The 24,781-nt window shown below is 54.9% G+C and overlaps 1 protein-coding gene across 1 annotated transcript; it reads left to right on the forward strand.

Moving 5' to 3' along the window:
- Positions 1-1,020: 1,020 nt before the first annotated feature.
- ARRDC1 (arrestin domain containing 1) lies at positions 1,021-24,085 on the forward strand. The gene is made up of 8 exons (XM_072352360.1): positions 1,021-1,330; positions 11,548-11,658; positions 19,216-19,266; positions 19,731-19,885; positions 20,343-20,525; positions 20,899-21,075; positions 21,289-21,694; positions 22,410-24,085. Exons 1-8 carry the CDS (start codon positions 1,213-1,215, stop codon positions 22,472-22,474), a joined length of 1,266 nt encoding a protein of 421 aa, XP_072208461.1. The 5' UTR covers positions 1,021-1,212; the 3' UTR covers positions 22,475-24,085.
- The last annotated feature ends 696 nt before the right edge of the window (positions 24,086-24,781 follow it).

Genomic DNA, 24,781 nt, shown 5'->3' on the forward strand with positions numbered 1-24,781 from the left:
GTTCGTTTCCTGCGATGATGCACAGGCTGGAAAGAAAAAGTAGCTTTTAAGCAGCAGAGGAGAAACGGCCTGGAAGAGCTGCTCAGCAGGAGCCCCGTGTGCTGAGAATACACAACCCAGGCAGCGCTCAGACCCCTCCGGTGGGGCTTTACCCACCATAAGGGGACCTGGGAGGCTCCTGGAGCTCAGGCTGGTGTTGGTGCGGGGCCGGCCGTCCTGCTGGGTGTGTGCTCTGCGGATAGATGGCTAAACAGCCCTTGTTACGCTTATTCATTCCGCCCGTGTACACAACCTGCTTGTCATCAGCCTCTCTGGGAGGTGCCTTTCCCCTGCACCACGTTTGGTGTTTGCTGTGGAATGAAGAAAAGGCGATTTATTCGTTTATTATTATTATTATTAATTTAACAGACTTTTTGAAATGGGATCACGCAGCAAAGGGGACATACTGAGAGGGCAATGTGGGGTGCTGGCCTGCTGCTTGACCTGCAGCTCCCTGGGCTTGTCTCCCAGCCCTGGTGCTGTGCTGTGTGCCTGCATGCTTCCCACCGGACACTTGAACTGAGTGGGGATATAGAAAATAAAGAGGGGGGGGGGGGGGAGAAGAGAGACAGCTGGGCAGGGAGAATTACAGGGAGATCAGATTAGAGGCAGCGCTGGGAGGCGAGATGGAGCTGGGCACCTGGCTCCATCCCTCACAGCCCAACCCCACAGTTGGGTCCTTTCTTCACATCCTGAACCTACAGCTGGGTTTTATCCTCGTAGCCTGAACCCATAACTGGGTCTGTAGCACTGCCTGCCCCCATAACTGGCTCCTTTCCCCACAGCCCATAGCTGTGTCTTGCCCTCACAACCAGGTTCCCCCCTGCAGCTCTATCCCTCACAGTCTGGCCCCATAGTCGTGTCTTTCCCTAACAGCTTGCCCTCATGTGCCTTTCCTTCACAGCGTGCACCCCATAACCGTGCCATTCCCTCACAGCCCGACCCCATAACTGCGTCCTTCCATCCCACCTGCGTCCCACATCCCCATCCCTCTCCCACATCCCCCCTCCGCTCCGTGTCTCTCCGCCCGCCCCTTCCCTCAGGGCCCGCCCCGACCCTACGGCGCGGTCCGGGGCGGGCGGAGGCGGGGCGGCCCGGCGGGGCAGGGCGGTGGGGCCGGCGGAGCGGCACGGAGCGGAGCGGCAGGGCAGGTAACAGCGGAGAGGAGCGGCCATGGGGAAGGTGCAGCTGTTCGAGATCCGCCTGGGAGAGAGCCGCGTCATCTACAGCCCCGGAGAGCCGCTGACCGGCACCGTCACCGTGCGGCTGTCGGGCTCGCTGCAGTACCGAGGTGAGCGCGGGGCCTGCCCGGGAATGGGGACGGGGCTCCCCGGGCGGCGGCGCTGCGCGGTCGGTGCGGAGCGGGGTCGGGGTTCGGGGCTGGCAGCCGCTCCGCAGCCTTTGGGCCGCGCCGGTCCGGAGCATCCCGTTGCATTAGAGGGGGGGTCTGGGACCTGCCCGCTCCGTGCCCCCGGGGTGGGCTGTTGGTCCGGGGGCTGCCTCGTTCCGGAGGAGTCTGCAGCGGTTACGCGTGTTGTGCCGGGGGAAATGCGACCTGGTTATTTTTGCTTTCCTTGGGGTCGTCCTGTTCGCTCCTGCCTCTGGGACGGCTTTACTCTGGGGGTGAGGATGACCAAAGAGCTCAACACGCAGCTGGGAGATGGCCGTGCCGCCGCGCTGCTCCTGTTCTGCAGCACCTCTCCCAGGTGCTCACGGTGGCTTTTGGGAGCTTCCTCGGGAGGAGAAGCAGCATCTCGGACAAGTGCGGGCTTGTCGGCTGTTTAGCTCCCTCCCAATAAAGCGCCTGGGTCTCCTGGCCGGCTGCTCCCAGCAGCTCCTTCCACCGCAGGCATTGGAGCACGCTGACCTCCAGCCGCCCCGCTGGGTGCGTCTCTGTGGGCTCAGCTGTCCTTTGGGAGCTGGGCTCTATGAGAGGCGGCACATGCATCGAAGCTGTTGGCTTCACCCCTGGGGTGGCCGCTTGCCATGGCTGGTGCCTGTGCCGGCCCAGATAAGCAGCGCACGTGGAGACATGGTGCCCGTGTCTGCAGGGTGCTGGGCTCCGTGCTGGGCAGGTCTCACCTTCAGGAGAATGGGAGGAGTGGTTGGAGCATCCTCCTGTGGGTACAACAGCAGCTGGACCTGATGGCAGTGGGGTCAGTCAGCCTCTGCCACACTGTGCCTTCTGGGCATGTGGGGTTGATAGTCACAGGACAAGGGGGAATGGCTTTAAACTGACACAGGGGAGGTTCAGGTTGGATCTTAGGAGGGAGTTTTTCCCCCAGAGGGTGGTGACACACTGAACAGGTTGCCCAAGGAGGCTGTGGATGCCCCATCCCTGCAGGCATTCAAGGCCAGGCTGGATGTGGCTCTGGGCAGCCTGGGCTGCTGGTTGGTGCTCCCTGCACATGGAACTGGATGAGCACTGGGGTCAACCCTTTTTTCTATGTGATTCTGCTGGGTCTGGGGAGAGGTGGCTTCCCCAGCTCGTGTTCTGTGCTGTGTTCACCCACAGCTCCCATGACCAGGACTGACAAGCAGCTCCCTGGGGAAGGCGTGCGGTGCTTCCCCTTTGCAGGGCCATGCTCGCAGCACGCAGGTATGGTGCTTTCTATTTCCTGGACTGCTCTGACGTCGCGGGTGTTTTTTGAGCCAGCAAACACAAACAGGCCTGCAGACGATGACTTCACACGGTACCTTGTTTTATGGCTCTTGGAAACTGCCCCTATCAAAGGATGGTCAGTGCAAGCGAACAAAGCTCGCTCTGCTTCACCAAACAAGCTGGAAGTCTTGGGTCATAGGAGAGCTTAACTGGAGACACACCTTCTAGGATCATAAATGCTCCCACCTACGCTGGCTTCCTTGCCAGCCCTGTGACGGCAGTAATGGCTGTTCAGTAACAAATTGGCCTCGCTGGCCGTGCAGCAATGTCACAAATAGTGACTCACCTGTCGTGACCCATGTGGACCCTCTGGGGCCACGTCAGTGGGGCAGCTCACCCCATGGCCATGCCTGGACTGAGGTCTTCCTCTGAGAACTTCTGGGCCTCGAGGGATATCACTAATGGGAGTCCATGTCCTTAATTGCTGTGCCTGACTTGCTGGGTAAACCATCAAATGCCTGTGTGCAAAGAATAATGAATCTAACAGGAAGCTGGCACTGGGACAGCTGGGTGTGGAGTTAATTTGGGGCAGGTGGGAGGGAAAGAAGTTCCTCGCAGAGCATGGGCAGCCCTGCTTGCTGGCAGGAGCAGGCTGCAACAACGCTGATGCTGCTCAGGGCTACTGGAGCGCTTTCCTCGCTGTTCTACAGCATCCAGGGCCATGTGGGTTATTTCAGCCCTGATGCCTATTGCTCAGTGATGCTTCTTGTGGGCAGAAGTGTAACGGTAAATAACAGCCAACTCTCCCAGGTCACTGAGAGAAAAGAAACTGAAAGCCCTTCCTGGAGCAGATTTCAGAGCGATGCTCTCCACTCTGTTATTTAGCTGTCCGGGTTTATGCGATGATGACTTGACTTTCAGATCAGTCCTTTGAACTACAAATCTGCAGGCAAAATACACTGCTGTCAGTTCGTGCTCTAGAAGTGCCCGGGTATGTAACTCTCTGCAGAGCCTGAAATGAGGCTCACGGTTTGACTTCTCATCTGGAAAACTGGGAGATCTGGCAGTGGAGAAGGGGGCTGAAGGCAGCTCCTGAGCTGTGTAACCAAACTAGAAGGTCACTTCTGAGTCCCTGTGTTGTTGGAGTCTGACACGGGAAGATGTTCCTGCAGAAGGGCTGTGGTTTGGGCTGTTCTGTGGAGCAGCATCAGTCAGATGGGCAGGAGGACCCCATGGCTCAGCCCTGCTCTGGATGCAGCCTGGTGAAGGAGCGCGATGCCAGCAGCACGCAGTCGACTGAGCCCAGGGCTTTTGGAAGGTGGGACCCAGCAGTGGCTGGCAGTGACACACAGCACTGCTCCTATCGCTCTGCAGCATCACCCCAGCAGGCCGGATGGCTCCAGCAGCAGCGGCAGTGGATTAACTTTCTTTTCTCATTGTCTGGAGCGAGACAGCAGTGAGCTGCGTGGCCAACCCTGTCTGAGACTGGGGAACAAAAGAAGGATTTTTGCTATCCTGGCTGGCTTGTTGCTGGAACTCAGCTCCTCTGGAGTCAATAACTAATCACAGCAATGTTTTGTGTCTCTGCAGCATGTGCCGCTCTCTGCATCTCCCCCCCCGCCCGTGCACCACTTGTGCTCATCTTGAGGAACTGTTTGCTGCTTTCTTTGGCAAGGAGATGTGCTGTGGCCTTCCCTCTTGTTTAACAAAACCAGAGAACAAATGGAGTGGAGCTCTGTCAGTCTGATTTGCTTCCAGGTGTGACAAACAGGGTGCGATTGTGCGTTCTCTCCCCGGAGCAACGTGGAGCTGGCAGGGGCGTAGCTTGTCTTCTGAGCTGCAGTCAGGTAGGCAGGAGGGGGACGCTCCCTCGCCTGGAGCAAGAAACTCTGGGCTTTCTGTCCCTCTTCTTGAGGCAGCTCCCCATTCCTTGTAGGAACATTGCAAACTGGCAGCAGCTGGGGGGCTGGGAGAGAGGGAGCTTTGCTCCTGCTTAGGGCAGGTGCTCCTGAAACAGCCTGACAAGCTGAATGTTCAGCTTGGTGCCCCTTTAATTGAGGGCTGAGCATTGAGATCTTGCGTGTGCAGTCTCTGGTGTGACCTCTGAAGGCAGCAGTTCCTGTGGAAGTGTGTGATTTTTCTTTGTGCTGCTCTTAAAGTTGTCGCTCTCAGTGTCTTGTGGAAGTGGAAAGTGCTTCAAGGGGAAGGAAAAGTGCAAAGGACACGGACGGCTGTGGGCCTTGTGTGCAGGTGTGCCTGCGTGTCCCCATTTCATGTCTGTGATCTAAAACTGGAGCTGTTGTAGCTTCAGACCACAGAGATGAAAGCAGACAGACACCTGCCCATCTCTGTGGTCTGAAGCTACTACAGGTGTGTCAGCACCCTGAGAGGATATGGGGGTGTCCCAAGATAAGGACAGACCCTGCTTTCCACCCCTGTGCCAGTCCGCAGTTGTTTAGGGAACTAGTTTAAAAATGCCCTGACCTTTGAGCACTTTAGTCTGGATTGAAAACCGGAGCTTATCAGATATCCGCAGCAAAAAGGCTGTTTCCGAGAAACATGAATCATTTCTGGAGTGTTAATGCTTATAACTTCCAGTCTTTTGTTCTTGCTGAAGGAGCCACGTTCTTGATGGCTCTGGCTCCAGCTGGAGGTAATGCTGCTGCTGCTCACTTTTCCTCCCCCGTGTGTACGCACCCACCTTAACCCCAGGTGTTCCCTGCAGTAAGATTTGGGGTCAGAGTGGCAGCATCTGTGGGGAGGAAGGCTCACGGGGTGGGTTTGACTGCATGCTTTCTTGATGGAGAGCATCAGTATGGGGCTGGCTGTGTGGATCGTCTTAAGAACCCGTACTCCTCCTAGCATAGTAGGGATTTGTTATGAATCTGATGCTCTGCTAATAACAAGAACATAAGTTGCCTTTCCGAGCTGATGGTTCTGCTATAAATAGAGAATCCAGCTGCTTACATTGAATGGCATCAAAGGAAATCATAGGAGCAGCTCTTATGCAGAACGAAGTGGGTTCTGGCTGCTTTCTCCCAAGTCTCTGGGACTGGGGGAGGAGTATTTATTGACAGCCGAGATGTGTGAAAGCAGCGCTTGGGAGCTCCGCATGGTGTGAGAAACCTGCACAGGGGAGCACATGGCTGTGCTTTGCCATGGCCGTCCTGTGCTGTATAATGCCTGCAGCCAGGGAGCTGGGCTGCGTGCATATAGGGGAGTCGCTGAGTGACTTTATTGGCTATAAATAAGGCTCTTCAGGAAGAGGCACTTGAAACCTCCCCTGCAGGAGGGGTGAGCTGGCAATGGGCTCGTGCCTGGGAGCAGCCAAGCTGAGCTGTGCAGATCTCGGCATGCTCTGGCTGCTCCTTGAGAGCTGCTGCCTGGCAGCTGAGTGGCAGGGCAGGTGGGCTGCAGCACAGAGCTGTGGGGCTGCTCGTCCCCGTTCTGTTGTCTGCTTTCCTTCTAGATGGCTCCTGTTGCTCACACCAGGATGTCCAGGCAGCTGTGAGCTTGCTTCGTTGGTTCATCCTTGGAGACACCCAAGGTCAGTCTGGATGTGGCTCTGGGCACTGAAGGAGCTGTGGGTGTCCCTGTTCGTTGCAGGGAGTTGGACCAGGTGGCCTTTAAGGTCCCTTTCAACTCAGACAGATCTGTGATCCTGGAGGAGCTGCTTGAGCCACAGCTCCTAGATGAAGGTGCCCATGTACCACCCTCCTGCCTGGGTGTTGCTGTGAGCCTGTTGAGCATGAATTTCCAGAACTCTTTGAAGGCTTTATTTAGAAAGAGCCTGAATAGGGAGTAGGCTCTGGTGAATCAACCTCTTTGTGGTAAGCAGAGAAACCTGATCAGTCGGCTGATTATTTGCAGTACAGAACCCAGGGGTTGTGGAGGAGGAGGTCATTAAACCTGCCCAGGGAGTGGGAAGAGCAGAGCTGTGGTGGTCATGGGCCAACCTGTGTTCCCAGAACATCAGAGCTCAGCCTGGTCACAGTGGGTCAATGGCCAGCTTGTTCTGCTGGTGTGCTTTGTGCCGACAGGGAAGGAACAAGCATGTTTGACAATGAGTTTAAAGGAGTGATTTGTTACAGTGTGGACCTGACTGGTGTTTAAGCACCTCGGGAATGCCTCCTGGGACCTGCAGTGTGGTTACTGTGGTGGGGTTTCTTGCCCTGTTCTTCTGTTTTTAGACAAGGAAGCCGTGTGTACTGGAATATCCTAACTGCTTCGGCCCAAAGTAGGGCTAAGTGCTGGGTGGAAACCTCTTTCCATTTGGGCAAGCTATAAAAAAAGTGGTTCCTCTCTTCAGTTTCACACGGCTCAGCCCAAGGAAGGTGGCTGTGGTTGGGCTGTGGTTGGGCTGCAGTGCTGCAGGTCCTGGCAGCATTCCTGTGCATTGGGTCGAGCTGTGCCGACTCTGCTCCGCTGCACCTCGGCCGTGTGGGACTTGTATTCCCCTCCCATAGGGCTGTTTGGAGGCCCAGCCCTGAAGGTAGAGATGCTCTGAGTGTTCATGCAGCGAGACTTGAGCACAGCACTGGAGGGCAGGTGTGTCTGTCTGCAGTCAGGTCAGAATTTCCCTCTCTGAACTTATGCCGTGAGAAGCAGAAAGAAAAGAGCTTCCAGAGGCTGAAAACTGCACCAGAAGAACGACTCCACCATCTCCTCTGGCCTTCCTCTCATCCGCAGCCCCTCTGTTTCTGATGGATGGAAGGAAGGAGGCTACCAGTGCTGGTGATACAGCCGAGGTGGGATGCAGCAGGTTTTGGGCCTGTTGCATCAGGGCTCAGTGATACGTTCTGTCCCCTTGGTGTCCAGCTGGCCCTACTCACCAGGGAGGTTTCCTCCCGTCCTCCCCTGACGTGGGTGAAGACGGGCTCGTTCAACGTGCTCAGCCAGGGATTTCGTTCCAGATGCTCAAGATGACCCCTTTTCTCCGAGGGCAGCCTGCGTGCTGATAAAACTCTGTGATGCTATAAATAAACCTGTCAGCTCTGCGAGGGAGAAAAGCCTGCAGTTTGTCCTTAGCAGGAGCCCAGCAGCTTGCTTTCTTCTCCGGGCTGTGTGCAGAATTCTGATTTGGGGTAGGGGCTGGAAACAGCAGCCACTCCTGCTGTGTGCCTGTGATAGAGGAGAGAGCTTGCAAAGGGAGAGGATTGACCTTGTCTGGGAGGAGACATGGCCAGGAGGCACAGCTCTGCCTGGTCTCTCTTTGGGGAAGTCTGCATTTCTGACTGCAAGGTGTGTGGGAGACCCAGCATGGACCTCCTGCATCGCGTGGCAGAGCCAGCTCCACTGTGACAGCTGGAGAAGAGATGGGGACACCTCCTTCCCTGAGGCTGAGTCCCCTTAGTGCCCTTGTGCTGAGCTCTGGGGCAGGAGGAGATGGGAACTCCTCTGGGCAGTCCTTTTTTTATATAGAGCTTTTCTAAGAATCACCGAGTCTCTGCAAACTGCCTGCGAGCTGCTCCTGTGCTGTGTGCAGGTCTCGAGTCCCCCAGCCTGGCCCCGATGGGGTTGGCAGTTTGTGTGCTGTCAGCTGGCCTGGAGGGAAGGGCTGTGGGCTGCTGTGGGGTCTCTTTTCCCCCACCCCAAAGAAATGAGCCCGCAGTGCTGCAGTGACAGCTCGTTGTTCTGTAGGCACAGATTCTTCCAGCTGCCATTGATGAAGTGGTGGTGGCGGCTCTGGGCCATCTGTCCCCTCCTTGTCCCAGGGGCTGGGCTGTGGCTGTGCCTGGGTGCTGCGACTGGTGGGGAGAGGGGAGAATCTAATTGAAGCATGCTGATAGCTGCCTGCTGCTGCTGCGATGGAGAGGGGTGAGGAACGGGCTCCTCTTGGCTTTTCTCCATGAAATGAAGACTATCTGATGCAGACTTGCTGGGCTCTCACAGCCCTCCTCCCCTCCCTGTTGCTGTTGTTGTCTGGAGCCAAGCACGCAGCAGCCCTTCCGCAAGCGCCTTTGGGATGTGCTGTGTGTGGGCAGTGAGGATGCTGTGGGGTGGCTTTGCAACCTGCCTAGCCCTGTGCTTATGGGAGTGGGCTTGCCATTCCCAACTGAATCCTTTGGGCCCATCCATCCAGATGCTGACTGGCACAGGCTTCAGCTGGCAGAAACCCAGGGCTCTTAGCTGGATTCTGGAAATCGGGGTGGGGGCTGCATGCCCTCTGCTCTCCCCTTGCCTGCAATGCAGCGCCAGCTCCCTGGCTGAAAAAGTAATCTGAGGTGTGCGGCTGCTCTCCTTACATCACCCTGGGAGAGAAAGCAGACGTGCCCAGCTCCTGGCATCTCTATTTTTGCTTAGAGCAGAGATGGATATGGCTGAGCTGTCTCCTTTTATTTCCAGCACTTGGCGAGTGCTGCGGTGCGTTGCTAAAGATGCGTCTGGCTGGATGCAAGCTGCCGCTTCTGAGAGTGCTGGGGGATCATGGGGTGAAGGGCCTCTGCCTTCTGCATCGCTTTGTGATTCGCTTCTCCTCCTCTTGCTGCTCTTTGCTCACCCCTCCACTTCCCCTACAGCTTTTTTGCCTTTTTTTTTTTCCTCCTGTATTTATTTAAAGCAACCTGGGTAAACAGAGTGTGGGAACATGGGAACTGGGGCTGCTGGTACGACTGGATTTAGGAGGCGTTTTTTTACGTGTTTCTAACAGCCGGAATCGGGCTGTTCTGATGTACGAACTCATTTTCTGTATCTGCTCCTTGGCGTGCAGATTGCCTGCAGGGAGCTCCTGGAAAGTCTCAGGCTCTGCATTTAGTTTCCTGGCAGCCCTGCTGATGAGCTTTGCACCTCGGGTAGCTCCAGTTGCTGCAGCTCTGGTGTTGCTGGTTGGCCAGAGCTGTCCCACTGACCCCACTTATAGCTCACAGCTGCCCCCAGCACCACATGCCTGGGTTCAGCCCGTCAGCTGCTGCATGTCCCGGCTCCTCTTTGTGAGCAAGAGCCTGTGTGCCCCAGGAGGAGTGACCTTCAGGACTGTGACAGTACAGGGCCACCCAGAGACAAAGTCCTTCTCTCTTGGCTGTGGCCTCTTTGGGTTGTTGGTGGTCAGCTGTGAAGCCTTGACAGCCCCGTGGACAGTCTGAGATAGAGCAGCCGTAGCTAACTGCAGTAAGGCTTTCACGTGGAGTCTGCGTGAGGTTTGTTGCTGGGAAGCCCAGCTTGCAATGGGGAGCAGCAGCCAAAGGTTGGCTGTGAGTGCTGGGCTGCAGAATGTGGCACTGCTGAGCCCCTGTCTCTCATGGGAAGGGAGATGGGGCAGTAGTGTCTGTGTGCAAATGTGCCTACCCACCTGCCTATAGGAACAAGAACATCTGAGCGCTGCAGTGCAGCAGGCAGGCTTAGATGGAAGCCTTCCATCCCCAGCCCAGCGTCTTGGTGTTGCAACAGATGGTAGTTATCTTTAAACTTTTCAGATGGTCCTTATCTTTAAACTCTGCGGCTGAGGGAGGCTGTGGGGAGCCTGTTCCGGGGCGGTTCCTCCTGTTCCTGCTGGGGTTTTCTCACATTTCCCATGTGAAAACACGGGAGCGGAGTGTTTGAGCCTGGGCTTGGTGTGAGTGGAGCCAGCCAGGCTGTCTGTGCTGGGAGAGCTCCCACCCTGCTAAAGCCTCTCCTTTTGCACTCTGATGGGAGCAGTGTGATTCCCTGGTGGATGTGTAGGGGGGGGGGGGTGAAGGACTTGACACTGCTCTGTGGTCCAGAGGACCCATTGCAGCTCAGCACAGCCATGCACTGCTTTGTCCCCAGCATCAGGAGTACTGGTGTGCCTCGCAGATGCAGGCAGAGCCAGTGCGTAGTGGTGCTTGATTAATGGGAGTTGGCATCTGCCGCTGTTCATCCCTTGCCCTTGAGGATGAAACAGTGCTTGGGTGCCTCAGGTCATGGTCAGGCTGTGACGGGGTGGGCAGGGCTGTGGGTTGGCTGTTCCTCCTTTGGGACTGGAGACTTTGAGCCCCAAGCAGCCTGTTCAGTCCAAACTCATATGGCAAAGCACAGTGAAGGGGGCTGGAGTGTGAGCTCCGTGTTCCCCCTGCAGAGAGGGCTGGGTTTGGGGTTTCTTTCCACCTTGAGTTGGGCTGGCAGGGCAGGCACTGCACAGAGCAGTGTGAGGTGCTTGTGAGCAGCATCACTTGCAGCTCAGTGCTTGGGAGGAGGGAGGTGGGGAGCTTGGAGCAGGAAGGCAGCCCTGGAGTGGGGCAGATTGGCTGCCTGCCTCCTGGGGAGAGGCTTCCTGTGAGATGCTGCTTGGATGCAGCAAGTGGGTGGGTGAATTGGGAGGGGAGCCTGTCTGGTGGCTTCTGCTGCCTTCCTGCAAGCAGAAGGATGAACCCAGCAGGTCCAGCATGGGAGCTCTGTGGGATCTGTTAAAGATGTTGCAAAACCTGGTGGGAATCAGGACAGGAGGCATTCAGGCTGGAGCAAAGCACTGCAGATGCCTCTTGCTGTGTAACAAGCAGGGCAGATTCGGGGACGACTTTCCCAAGGCAGGGCACAAACAGCTCCAGTTCTGTGTTTGCTTTGGGATGGTCGAATGGCATCCGAAATGCTTCCGGACCTGGCTGTGTGGCTTTGCTGTGAGTCCTGTATCTCTCCCTGGTGGTGGAGGTTCTCTCTTGAAGTGGTCTCTGGCTGCTGAGAGGCACCAACACTCCTGAAGTCACTGCTGGGGCCTTTACAGTGTGAGGCAGCCAGCATGAGAACGTCCTGGTGCTGACAGCTGCAAGCAGCACTGGGGGAGCAGAGAGAGTGCGGTAGTGCTGAGAGCAAGGGGAAAATGTGCTCTGGGCTGGTGGTGTGACCTGCTTCCCCTGCTCCCTTTTATTACCCTGTGTGTGTTCATGAGGCTCTGGACAATCGCTGTGGCTTTGCTTTCTCCCTGACTTATGCATGTTGTTTCTCGTTTACAGCCATCAAGGTGAGCTGCGTTGGGTTCTGTGGGGTGTCAAACAAGATCAATGACACTGCCTGGACCGTGGAGGAGCAGTACTTCAACAGCACGCTGTCTCTGGCAGACAAAGGTGAGCTCCACAAGGGCTCGGTGGTGATCTGTGGGTGTGTGGTTTCTTACTGGGAGGTGGCTGACTCTGGTCTGCAGCAGTGCAGTGATGTGAAGTGCTCCTTCATAGGCTGCTTTGACTTGTGCACAAAATAGATGAGCCGATATTGGAGACAGCATGAGCTGTGCAGAGTGGCATCCCAATCGGCTGCACAACCTGGCAGCTACCTGAAATGTGGGGTGTCCTCTGGCCCTGCTCTGTTTAGCATGGGACTGTCAGCAGCCACTTTGCTGATGCTGGTGGATGTCTTTGAGCACAGTGGTTGTGAAAGCCCGATGGCTTAATCTGACTCTGCTTTCCATGTGCTACCTATGGAAGTATCAAAACTCTCATCAAAACTGGTCAGCTGAAGCTGGTTGCAGGCTGGGAGCGGTTGAACTACACTGAAAGGGGATATGGAGGTGTTGCTCAGCCTCCAGGAGAAGCACTGGAAGTGTGGCATGAGCAGCCTATGGCAGCTCCCAGTGCACAGCTGCCAGTCGAGGTGCCTGGAGATACAGCAGTGGGGCTGTGTTATCCTGTGGGTAAAGTGACACCAGTAGCCTCGGGGGAATCTGGGCTGGAATGAATGCTGTCATTCTGCTATTAAATAGGTCAACCTTAGCATAAATAATTTATGCTGTGCTCTGGCTCCTATCAGAATCAAGAGGTGCCTGTATTCACCTGCTGAGGGCAGTGGCTGTAGCAGGGATTGTAAGGTGGCAGTGGGCCAGGCCAGCAGCACAGTCCTCTGATGCTGCACTGATCCTTTGATCTACTAACAGGAAATGGGTGAAGCTGAAGTGGCAGCTCCTGCCAGCTCAGCGATTTCTCCAGCAGAGCTTTTAGCATGGAGGGGAAACTGACCTCACTTGGAGACGGTGCTGCTTGCTCAGGTCCCAGGAAGGGAGGTGGCTGGCTTGCTGCTCAGTTTGGCTTCTAGGACCACCAGGCTTGGAGTTGAGGTGTGTTGTGGTGCTGCTACTGCCCTGTCTTGCAAAGATACATTGCAGTACTGGGTAAAAAAGCAGGTTGCAGCTCTGGCAGAGGGCTGATGCAGGCAGACCATGAGGGAGGACCCCAGGTGTCCCCAAGGCCATGCAGTCACCACATGCCCAGCTCTGCTGTCCTTGGGGCTGCAGCAGCCCTGCTGCTGTGAGGTGGAGCAGAGAGGGAAGCTCAGTGTGATAAAATGCTTGCGTGATCTCTTCCCATGTTCTGAGTGGCAAAATAAATAAGAAGAAAAACAGCCTGTGCTCTTGAAGGACGTTCTGGGGGAAGAGAAGAGGTCTGCAAAACTATGGAGACTTGGAACACTCTCCAAGCATTTGAGAGCATCTCTGCTCTTCTGCACCCACACACCTTGTTGCTCAACTACGGGGGGGGGGGCAGCCAGTCTCATGTGGCATCATCTATCATTTGTTTTACAAACATGACTTCTTTTTTCTTAAAGAGTGTCTATTGTATGAGAGGAGACAGACCATGAAAATATCCTGTGCGCCCACTTTGCAGCACAAGGCACTATTTAAGGCACTGGCTACATCCTTAACTCCTTTCTTTGCTTCTACATCAGAGCAACATCAGTGTGGGGGGGGGCTCAGACTCCCTCCTGGCTCAGCAGCAGCTAAGAAGGCCCCACTCACCGCTGTGTTCCTGCCTCTAGGAGCTGGGTATTGCGCAGGGTCCGTGCTGTAGCCTTGGCAATGACTTGCAGCCCAGTGGTTTAATGAACTCTGCTCGTTACAGAGAAGCTGCCAGGAAGTGCTGAGGGCAGCAGCTGCTCTGAGTGCATGCAGGCAGGGCCTCACTGCTGTGTTTGCTTGAGGACACTATGCAGGGCTGGGGAGGTCACTTGGCTTGTAGGGGGGAAGAGGGGAGGACCTCTTTGTTTTGCCTCCCAGAGGGGAGGGTTTGCTTTTCCCACCTGACCTGAGTTTGGCTTGGCCCGTTGCTCGCTGATGCTGGCTCGTCTTGGGTCATCTTTTTGCAGGGAGGAAAACAAATGCAGTGATGAAGGGAGACCCACAGACGTGAGTGGTGTTGGTTTTCCCTGGGTAACTGCGGTACAGGAGATCAAGTACACCAGTTGCTGCGAGTACAAAATAGCCTTGCTTGTCCCCACTGCTCAGACAGAGAGATGTTTCTCTTGATCCCATATAATGGAGTAATTCAGCTCTGCAGAGGACTCGAGCTCCTCTCCCCTCCCCTTCTGCAGCTCCAGCCTCGTTCAGTCAGAGAGGAGCAGGTCTGCCATGAGCCTGCACAGGGCTGTTTGCATTGGCCATGCTCTGTCTCCGGCTGCACACACAGCTCTCATCCTGTGGATGGATTGTGCATGCAAAGGTAGACTTTTTCTTTAAATCCTGCTTGTACCTGAATCGAACCCATGCAGGGAGCTGGCTGTAATTGCCAGCTGACCTTCCTTTTGGCAGCTTGTTAGCTAGCTAGCAGGCACTGTGGGGAATTCCTGGCTGCTACACCTGCTTCCTCCCCTGGCATATTTCTTGTGCAAAGTGCTAAAATGGGGCAGCTGTGCATCACCTCTTCCCTGCTGGCCTGGCACAACACCTTCCCAGCCATCAGAGGCTGAAAGGTTACAATTCAGTCTTGCAACAGGATTCAAAAAGCACGATGACCTGACTGGGCAGGTATGGAAGGATGCAGGAATGGGCTTGGTCTGTTCTCAGGTTTGTGTTTGCAGGAGGGAGCAGAGCAACGGGGCTGGACAACCCTGGGGGAGGTGAGAGCAAACGTGAGCAGCGATGAGCCCTGAGGAGTCTCTGGTTCCAGCTTGTGCCCACACTGTGCTGCGGGTTGTGGAGCAGCAACAGCACGTTCAGCCCAGGAAAACCATGTGTTAAGAGCTGCAGTCAATGTGGGTCTCAGCAGCTTTCTCAGCATTTCCTAATTTCTTGCCTCAATAGATCACTGTTAATCCTCAGAGGTTTTTGCAGCATGGCTGTGCTGCCAAATCCTACTAATTCTTTGAAAATGTCACTGAGAACTGCTGATACAGAGAAGTGTAAGCAGCCGAGCCCTCACTGCAGCCTCGCTGCTGAGCCTTCTTGTGTGTTTCCTTCCTCTGCGTGTATCTCCTGTGTTACAGAAAGGTTTATCTCGGCAGCATTAACCATATGGGAGCACCGGAGGTTGTTCCCACTGTGTGTTTGCGTGCAGCTAATCCAGCATGAGCAAGTTGCTTTGAATGGGAGCCTAGAGCTGGGGCCGTGCCCGCGCTGCTTCTGCACTGTCCCTGCTCAGCTGAAGGCTGCTCCATAGCAGCAGTTCCTTTGGGCAATTGAAGCCAGGCTGAAGGCTGTGTCCTCCCCTGGCTGTTGGGGCTGTTCAGGCTATTGGTGCTCCTTCTGAGAGCCCCTGTGTCTGTTGCTGGGCTTGTGCCAGCAAATGGGTGCATTTACCCTCATTTGTTGTAGTTTGTAATCCCGTGTATTAGCTTAATCCACCAAAGTGGGAGTCCTCGTGCTAATGCTGTGAGTGCCCAGCATCCCTCAGAGTTCCCCAGCGCAGGCAAAACGAAATGCTTCCCTTCTGAGACAGCCTCCTGGGTGAGAAGAGCCCTGGTTTTGCTTACAGTGCAGTTTGCTGGGCTGCAAAGGGCTGTGAAGGCTGTGTGAAGGGATGCCACTTCCAGGAGCTGAGGAATTGGGATCCTGGCCCTCAGTGCAGCGGCAGGGCTCTCTTTCTCTGCTCAGAAATACCAACCAGCACCTTGCTCCTTTCTTGCTGTTCTCGTTGATGCCAATCATGTCAGCCCCAAGGAGAACTTGAGCTGGGCATCTGCAGTACTGATACCTGCTGAATTTGGTGGCTTTGAGGAGCTCACCTGCCCTGGGGCAGCAGGATGCTGCAGGGAGCTCCTGTTGCTGTGAGCAGTGGCAGGGAGCCGGCAGGCACCAGGTAGCTGGCCCTTCTGCAGACTTTGGCCAGCACGCTCAATACATTGCTGAGTAGCCAGAGAGATATTGCCATATGGCCAGGCCTGCTGCTCCCCTGTTAGAACAACGGAAAAGTATGTCCTGTCCAAAGGCTGAACTTGTTTGTGCTCCAGAGCAGGACTGTCTGCTGTCACCGGTAGGATGGTAGCAGCCAGCAGGGCTGGAGGTCAGGCAGGTGTTGGCTCCGTGCTGCAGTAGAGGACACCTACCAGGCTCCTGGTCCTGGCTGCAGAACAGGTAGGACCCTCCTCTTTGTGGAACAGAGGGAGCAGCACGTTGAATATCCATCTTTGTAGCCCTCGCTGAGCTGTACGCAAAGCCTGGCAAGGCAGGGAGAGGTGAGTGCTGCACCCTGCGCTGCCGTTACAGCTGTCTGGCCCCGCAGGCTCTGGCATGCTCAGACGTCTGGGCTGTCTCTCCCAGTGCATCAGAGTGTGAGATTTCAGAGGGGTGAGTAATGCAGCTCAGCTGAGTTTATCGTTGCTGTGCATCAGTGGCCAAGGCATCTCCCAGCCCTCTGCTGGCTTCTCTGCAGCTCCGTGCCCTGCTGGCACTAACCTGGGCACTCTGTCCTGGTGGTTGTAGGCTGCTGTGGGCGGGCAGGAGGCACTGCTGGGCTCTGAGCCCTGGCTCCTGCAGGGATTTGGGATGGAATTGCTGGAGCTGGGTCAGCAGGCTGGGAGGAAGCATTTGGCTGTTGTTTCTGTGGCAGCACTGCTTTGAACTTCAGGTCCCACCTGTACTATAAGAGCAGTTTGTTTGCAAAGGGAAAGCTGTAGAAAAACCTGGGAAGCATACAGGCTTTGTGCAGTTCAGCTCTACTGTCAGGGGATCCCTACCAGCCCGGGCTGTCTGCACCTTTGTGCATCAGTCCCAACCTATCTGCAGGTGCAGCTCCAGGGCAGGCTCAGGGCATGGGCAGCTCGAGCTGAGAGCTTGGGAGCCTTGTGTGACCCTGGGGCAAGTCTGAAACCTCTGTCCCTGCACAGAATACGAGGTGAACAGTGTGACAATGAGTGCCCTGAGCAGCATGGGATGCTCTGAGATGTTGTGCACTGTGGAGCTGGGCTGAGGGCTGTGCTCCCCATCCTGGGGGATGCCTTGTAGGGCACTGAGCACCCCAGTGACCTCCTGGGTACCAGGCAGAGAATTCAGTACGAGCACTGTGGACCAAGGGGTTTCCTTTCTGCACACCGAGTCCTCCCAGCCCTCCTCCACATTCACTGGTGCAAACAAAGCTTCTGTCCCAGTGTGGCAGCGAGGGAAGTGGCTGAGCATGAAAGGGAGAGTCCTTCTGTGTCTGGACAAACCCTCACTGGCAGCGGAAGCAAGAGGGGAAATCTCCAAGGTTGTTCCCTGCTCTGCACTGTTAGTGTTGTCCCTGCTGCTCCAGCTCCTTGCGCTGCTTGTTTTCCCTTCCTATGGCAGCAGTTCCTTTCCCTCCAGTTCTTTGTAGGGTGTGGGGCAGCAGAGCCCTGCTGGCTGGGTTCCTATCAGGAAGGAGGGCTGCAGGTACAGCCCCATGGCAGAGCCCTGCTAAGCCGACTCCCTCCCCTGCCTAATGACTTTCTCAAGATATTTTTAGCTGCACGTAAACTTCAAGAAAAGCTTTTGCATCTGAACACACTGTGGCCTTTGTTCGGGCTTTGGGGAATGGTGAGGTAATGGCTTAGTGAGGCTGTGGCAGCTTGCACGGCTCTTTCCCCTCACTCTGTGCATTTAAAAGCTGCCTGGGAGCCCTGGGGCACACAGTGAGTGGATCCAGCTCCGTGCTGTGCTCCTGTGAACCTGGCCTGGTCTCTGCTTAAGTGTGTCCTTAGCAGAGCTCCTGGTGCAGGAGTGGGGAGCAGTTTGGCTGCTGTGAATGTCTGCCTGTGCCCTGCAGCATGCGGGCTTCCCAGCAGCCTTGTCAGTCCGCCAGGCACCCGAGCACAGCCTGCCGAGCAGGAGCCTCCCATCGTGGTCAGGATCTTCTGTTTTTCCTCATCTATTTTTATTAAGCCTTGTCCCAGGAATAGCTCTGGCACTGAACTCCTGGGTATGCCTGCCTGGGGCTGCCCAGAGCTCCCTGCTCCAGTGGCCTCCAGGCTTGCAGTGTAGGCAGCAAGTGCAGGCACTGCGTGCTTGGGGCCCTTTGAGCAGCTGGTCATTCATTAAGCAATGCCACGTGATGCGCTTGGTCCAGGCTGCTGCAACCATTGGAAAATTCACTGTATGTAAAGGGTCTCAGAGCTGCTTAAAGCTGCTTCCCAAAGGTGAGGACGTGGCTGTGAGTTTTGTCCTAATAAGAGGCAGGAGCTCTTGGAGCACTGTCTGAGTTCTTCATGTCAGTGAGACTTTGTGCTGGAAACCTCCAAGCAAAGGCACCTGCTGCATCCGAGCATTGCCCTCCATTGAGTGAGCCCTTCCCAAGAAGGGAACAGGAAGAGGCTGGGGTGTCTCGAGGCTTCCAGAGCAGGCATTGAGTTGCTTTATGCCTCCACCTTGTGACAAGCCGGCATGTTGCATTTTAGCCTACATATCCGGTTTGAGCTGGGGATGGGAAGCGAGATCACCAGGAGCGTGTTTTGGCTCAGAGCGATGGCAATGGGCAAACCACCTCCTTGCTGTACAGGCTAAGTGTATAAACAGACAGCTCTTCTTTCCTTCCTGACTTTCTGTAGCGGTAGGATGAGATCAGCTGCAGCTGTGTGTGCTGGGAGCTGCGGGCAGTGCAACGTTCCCTAATAGGAACTGTGGACCAGGCTGAACTCTGCCTCATCTACCTGGGCACATGCTGCAAATGGGGGTTATTCTCTGCTCCCTTCCCCTGTCGTGTAACCCACCTGATCCCCTGGTACCGGGGCTTTGTTACTGTCAGCTCTGCAGAGCCAACACTGCTAACAGGCAAGCTGCCTCCTTGCTCTTGCATCAGCTGAACAGCTAACCAAATTTAGAGCCTTAGTACCTCCAGCGGTGATCCTGCAAAGCAGAACAAACAGAGCTTGAGTTAATAGGTATCCAGGTCTCCTCTTAGCACTGCCAATCTGGAAACAATACCTCTTATGTTCATTCAGTAAATGTGGATTACTCTTTATGAGGGCAGCCTGAGGAGCTTCCTGATGCTCACAGCTCACAGCGTGGGGCTGGGTTGGGGTCACTGCCCCCCTGGGAGGGATGGGGGATCCAGCTGGGTGAAGGGGACCTGGGGTTGGAGCTGGGGTTGGAGCTGTGTGCCAGGTCTTGGCTCTGCCCTGTGCCCTCGAGGTGGCAGTTGCAGGGAGCTGAAGAAAACTAGCACTGAGGTTTGAACTCCCAGTGCTGGGCTGGAAGCCTGCGGCCTTCCCTGAAGCACTTGGTGCCATATGTGGGAATTCACAGCTGTGGTTTTCTGCCGCACACTGCAGTGTCCTGACCCAGGGACAGGTGGGTCATTGCTCCTTGCATGCAGAGGGTGAGTGAGGTGGTGTCCATGGGTGAAGGCAGCTGGGTAAGTTGTGTGGCATTCCCTTGGCACTGGCCTCTCTTGCCAGAAGCTTGTGCTCTAAAAATACCATTCCAAGATGACAACCTCCCACTTACCTGTTTCTCTTATTTCCCACAGGAGTCCTTTCAGCTGGGGAGCACAACTTTTCCTTCCAGTTCCTGCTGCCAGGTATGATGCAGATACACGGCTGGAGGCTCTTTCACATTAGCAAGGGCTTTCCCAGCTTTGGGAGCTGTGCCGAGGCCCTGGACTTAGCTGGCGGAGGCAGGCTGGGTCCAGAGATGGCAGAGGGAGGAGTGTAAGGTTGGCCGCAGTCAGCAGAGGAGTTTAGGCAAGCTGTATGCTCCTACCTGGAGCAAAACTGCTGCTGGCAGCTTGGACAGAACCCTGTGGGCTTTCACCTGGGCACGGAGGTCCTGGCCTGTATCTGGCCAGATATCCTGGGTGCAGTGTGCTGTGCTGTGGGGTGCCTTCTGCAGGGAGTTCGGATGACCCAAGTGCTCATCCCCATATATACACGCTGTCTCTAGGATGCTCACACAGTGCTTCAGGTGAAGAATAACTGTCTCAAGCACAGAAATTCTTGGCTTAACTCAGTCTTGTGACACCTTTTCTTTCTGTCTTGATTCCAGCTTCTGCTCCTACATCATTTGAAGGTCCTTTTGGCAAGGTCCTCCATCAAGTGAAAGCTGTGATAGACACACCTCGCTTCTCCAAGGACTACAAGTGCAACAAGATCTTTTATGTTCTCTGCCCTCTCAATTTGAATGACATCCTTGATATCGAGGTAGGAACAAGGATGAGCTTGGCTGGGAATCATCAAGGCGTTACTGTTTCTCCTTGTTATAAGTGATATGTGGGAGTAAATGTGTGTCTGGGTAATTCTCTGGCTGCATGTCCTGCTGGTGTGAGAGCAGTCTGAGGACTCCTACTCTTGATCTGCCATCAGTCCCCACTCGGTGATTTTTTGACCCCTCTACACGTTGTTTTGGAGGATTAAGTGAATTTTGAACATGCTGAGAGAAGCATCTCTCTCTCTTGTTTGGCTTTGGGGAACGTGAAGGGAGGAGGTGCTGACAGGACAGGAAAAACTGGAGGGATGGTGGAGAGAGACCTGTTGTCTGTTACTGGTTCCTCATGGCCTCTTAGAGCAGACATTGCTGCCTGCTTGTTTTGGGTCTGAGTGTTTTCCTGGAGGCTCTCTGACACTCGTGGGTCACCACCTGTCTCCGCTGTTCTTGCAGCAGCCCAACACGATGTCAGTTACCAAGAAGTTCAGCTACAAGCTCGTGAAAAGCGGCAATGTTGTTCTGACGGCCACCTCGGATCTGAAAGGCTACATAGTGGGGCAAGTGATCCAGCTCCGCACAGACATAGAGAACAAATCAGGCCGGGACACCGGGGCTGTGGTAGCCAGTCTGCTCCAGGTAAGCATCCAAAAGGGTGATTCTTTGGCTGTGCTGATAATCCACCTCGCTAAGGCCAGTGTGAAGCTGGCTGTTTTCACCACAGTGAGCATTGCTGCTGCTTTTGTCTGGAGGGGGGCAGCGAGCAGTCCAGACCTCTGGTTAGCTTTGTTTCCCTCTGCCTGAGGAAAGAAGTGGTAGGATGTGTTTTGCTTATAGCAGCTCAAACCATAATACAGTGATGGGTTAATCCTGCCCTGCAATGTGTGTGTTTATTACATCTGTACTCGTTTGACAGAACAACTGGGTGATTTTTGTGTCCTGCCTTACTTTTGGGGGGGATGGATGATCGTTGCAATCTTTCTGCTAGCTGTTTTTATTCCTGTCTGCACAGAAAGTGGCTTACAAATCCAAGCGTTGGATTTACGACCTGAGAACCATCGCGGAGGTGGAAGGTTCAGGAGTGAAAGCCTGGAAACATGCAGAATGGAAGGAGCAGATCCTTGTTCCAGCACTGCCCCAGTCCATTCTGCAGGGCTGTAGCCTCATACATATCGATTACTATATCCAGGTGAGCAGCTTGATGCTCTGGTGGGTTGTGCTGCAGTTATGGGGGCACCTTGTGGGTATCAAAAGTGTAGCTTTGCTGAGGAACTCATTGTGAGCTGTTCTGCTGGTCTGTAATGATGGGTGATGCTGCCCTTGTGCTATTGTTAGGTGAGCCTACCTGTGCCCTATGCAATGCACAACAAAGAGGATTCCATTGCTTTTCCTTCTCTTCCAGGTTTCCCTCAAGTCACCAGAGGTTTCAGTCACCCTTCCCATTTATATTGGCAACATTGCAGTGAACAGGGTCCCCCTGAGCCCTTCCCGGTCTGTCCAGCACCTACCATCCGCAGTGGTACCCAGTGCCCCCCCGGAGGAAGAGGAAGCTGCCGGCGGTTATCACCCAATGGACAATGTCTTGATCCCCACCAAAAGCCATTCCCAGCAGCAGCCATTTAGCTACGCCCCAGGACTGAGCTTCCAGGAAGCGGACTCGGAGCAGACAGGCTCCCCAAATCACCCCACCCTCTGCCTCTCGACAGGAGCCACCATCCCTTACTACGCCGAAGGAAACGTGGTGCCCGTGCCCACTGCGAGCTCGCTCATTTTGCCTCCAGAATACAGCACGTGGGGCTACCCATACGGTGAGCATCCCATCCCTGAGACCTAAACAGTCTGGCAGTGTGATAGCAAACATCTGCTGTGACAAGAGTCTCTTTGCTAGCTGAAAAGCCTGGATTATAGAGATGTCAGCCTGCCGGGGGCTGAAGTCAGGGGGGATTGTGAGGAAAACTCTGCCTGCCTTCTCTGGAAGAGCTCCTTGTGGCTGTGACAGCCAGCTGTCCATTCCCACATCCACACCCGTGCTGCCCTGGGCTCATTCTGAGAGGATCTCCCCTGTTCTGAAATGAGCTTCCAGCCTCCCACAGATATAAAAACTCCTTGGCTTGTGGTGAGGCTGGCGGGAGCAGAGCCAGGAAAGTGATGTAACTGAAATCTTCTGTCTGCTTTGGAGCGGGCCTGCATCTGGTCTGGAGACAGAAGCTGTGGGGGCGGGCACTGAGAGACTGTCCAGGATGGAAGAGCCTGGGGAAATCCCAGCACGCTGCATTCCTGAACAGGACTTGTGTGGGGTGGCTGGGACCAGCGGTGTGGCACAGCCCTACCTGCATAACCCAGGCAGTCAGCACTGGGGTGATGAGGGACCCTTGGATGTGTCACTTCAGCAGGGCAGGCTGTAGGGTCCTGTAGTGCCTGCACACACGTGTCAGTAGCTTGCTGTGCTCGTACTGAACTACATAGATGGAGGTTCAGAGAACTTCCCACTATAACTGTTCTTGTTCTTTGCTTTCCCTGCAGAGGCACCTCCATCCTATGAGCAGAGCTGCAGCAGTGCTAACTCCAGCATCAGCAATGGCAACTAGCCTCCCCTGCTCCACATCCCGTCGGCACGATGGTTCACCGGCCTGCTGCAAAGTCTGGTACAGCACAAGGCGTCTTTTTATCTCCGTGGCTGCTTGGCAGAGTAAATGGCACATCCTGGCCTGGGCTTTTTGAGTCTCTTTCTTGGGAGGGGGAAGAATAAAAGGGCAGCCAGAGCAGCCCGTGTTGTGTGTAGGAGAGGTCTGAACCATCTCGTTCCGCTGCACCAAAAGCTGGAAGATCTGGTCTTGTCCCAGGGATGCCCTCTGCAGCAGCCTGTATTTGAAGTACTGTAGTCACCACTAACTGCTTTACTATCAAAGCACCTGCGATGCCTTATCTGAAATCCTCCTGACTTGGCATGTCTCCACTGTAGGTGAAGGCTGGGCTGCGTGAACTTTCTCTTCTCTTTTGTGGGCTGTGTGCTCTCCAGAATCACTTCTGCCCCAGCCCTTCCTCCTCATCCTCACTGGTCCCAGGGGCAGCTGAAACAGGAGCTTTCTTGGAGTGGGCAGGGTTGGAAGGTCGGGGACTCTTGCCAAGCCAAAAGCACAAGCCCTCACTGTACCTGCGTGGTAGGATGAGTGACTGGCAGCCTTTGGTTCCCGGGCAGTGACCTGGACCGCTGTCTGCTTGTGCTGAGTGGAGAGCAGGCTCTGTCAACAGGGAGCCTTTTTAGCAAGGATAACTTTCTAGAGGAGACAGACCATCCTTGCTTGCTGCTAGGACGACCAGCGCTTGTCAATCTGTACAGGGGACACCATTTCCTGTGCCCCACCTCCTGCTCCTGCAGGGCACCCTCTCCATCCCAGCTGTCCCGGCCTTAAGGCAGCCCAGAATTACTCGACAATCAAGTTACAGAAGTCAGTCTGATGCTACCTCTGCGTCTGCCCAAGGACACTCTGCCCATGGAAGCCCCATCCTTGGTGCTGCCCCCCCACATCCAGGCTCATCTTGGTACCACACCAGCACGGGGGGCTGCGTGGCCTGTGGACGGCTGGTACTGCTCATCTGAATGGAGTGAGTGGGAGCACAAACTGCTACTCTTCATTCGCAGCCTCTGCTGGACCCCCTGGGTCAGGGGAAGAAGTTGGGATACAGAAAGTAACGTTTTGATTTGTTTTCCTGTTTGCTTTTTATTTCCTCGTGTAGCTTTTTAGCATTGACTGCCCGAGCTGAGGAAACCACAGCTGGGATGCTCAGAGCTGTGGGCATCCGACCAAGGCTGAGATGGCAGACTGCACCTCTGGCACCTCTAAGAATTGGTCCCACGTTTCCTCACACTGGGCAGGCAATATCTAACAAACCTCAGAGCTCTGCTTACTCACAGCCCCGGCTGCTGGGGACAAGCCCTGCTTTGGGTTCTTCCTTGGCAAAAGAAAAACCACCAACCCCTTTTGTTTTAAAAGCATTGAACTGCTTTTAGGGTAGAGAAGGTGCCGTTCTGAGCAGCGCCGGCACAACATCCACCAACGCTGGTAGAACGATTGTCATTGTCCTTAAATATATACATTATATATATATATATATATATATGAGACAAAGGTTTGTTTTTAATGATGGAATTCATAAATTCAAATTTTAATGCTGTATTTAATAAATTATTCCAAGAGAAATGCTGTGCTCTGGCCCCCGTTAATAATGCTGGCCCATGGGTCAGCTGGAAGGCTGCTCCCTGTGTGCTGTGTCTGAGACAGGCTGGGTTTGTCTCCGTGTTGTTGCATGGGCTGCCTCTCATACAGCGGGATTCTTACTCTGCTCACCTTGTTCTGCTGCCCGGCTTTTAGTTAAGACTTTCCCCATTGCTCAGCCATCCCGGGGATGGAAGCTTCCTCTTTCCCTCTGCTGGGGTGCTGAGCCCAGCATGCTGTGGCAGCAGAGTCCTCGCAGGGTGGGCTGCTGGCAGCAGGTGGAAGGCAGCAAAGCAATGTTGAGGCACAGAGCAATGGGATCCAATGGGACCATCCCTGCTGCCCTCTGCATTGCTGCAGCACGGAGTCACAGCAAGCTCCTGTGGGCCTAAAGGAGCCCAAAGGTTTCCAAATCCAGCTCTTGGGTCCAAAAGCTTCACATATAGGAGCTGATTCAATTCCCAGCTCCAATTCTTCAACAATTGTTTCGTTTTTTTTCTCCTCTTCTGTTTGCAATCAGGATGGGAAGCGGCCGGGTGTGAGAGAGGCCTGTGAGATAATTGTTTCCAAACAGCATTCAATGGAAAGCACCAAAAATAGCCGTTCTCGAGCTGCTTCCTTCTCACTGTGCACATCTTTTAGCCCATCTCAGTGCCAGCTGTGTTCCAGCAAACACCA

The sequence above is a fragment of the Excalfactoria chinensis genome, chromosome 18 (assembly GCF_039878825.1).
Source record: "Excalfactoria chinensis isolate bCotChi1 chromosome 18, bCotChi1.hap2, whole genome shotgun sequence".
In the NCBI taxonomy this organism is placed as follows: domain Eukaryota; kingdom Metazoa; phylum Chordata; class Aves; order Galliformes; family Phasianidae; genus Excalfactoria; species Excalfactoria chinensis.

What these genes read in the sequence shown, in the direction of transcription:
- ARRDC1 (XM_072352360.1), top strand. Translation starts at nt 1,213, where the DNA reads ATGGGGAAGGTGCAGCTGTTCGAGATCCGCCTGGGAGAGAGCCGCGTC. An exon ending in CTTCCAGTTCCTGCTGCCAG is followed by an intron (nt 19,267 to 19,730) that starts GTATGATGCAGA and finishes TCTTGATTCCAG; the next exon opens with CTTCTGCTCCTACATCATTT. An exon ending in ATATCGATTACTATATCCAG is followed by an intron (nt 21,076 to 21,288) that starts GTGAGCAGCTTG and finishes CTTCTCTTCCAG; the next exon opens with GTTTCCCTCAAGTCACCAGA.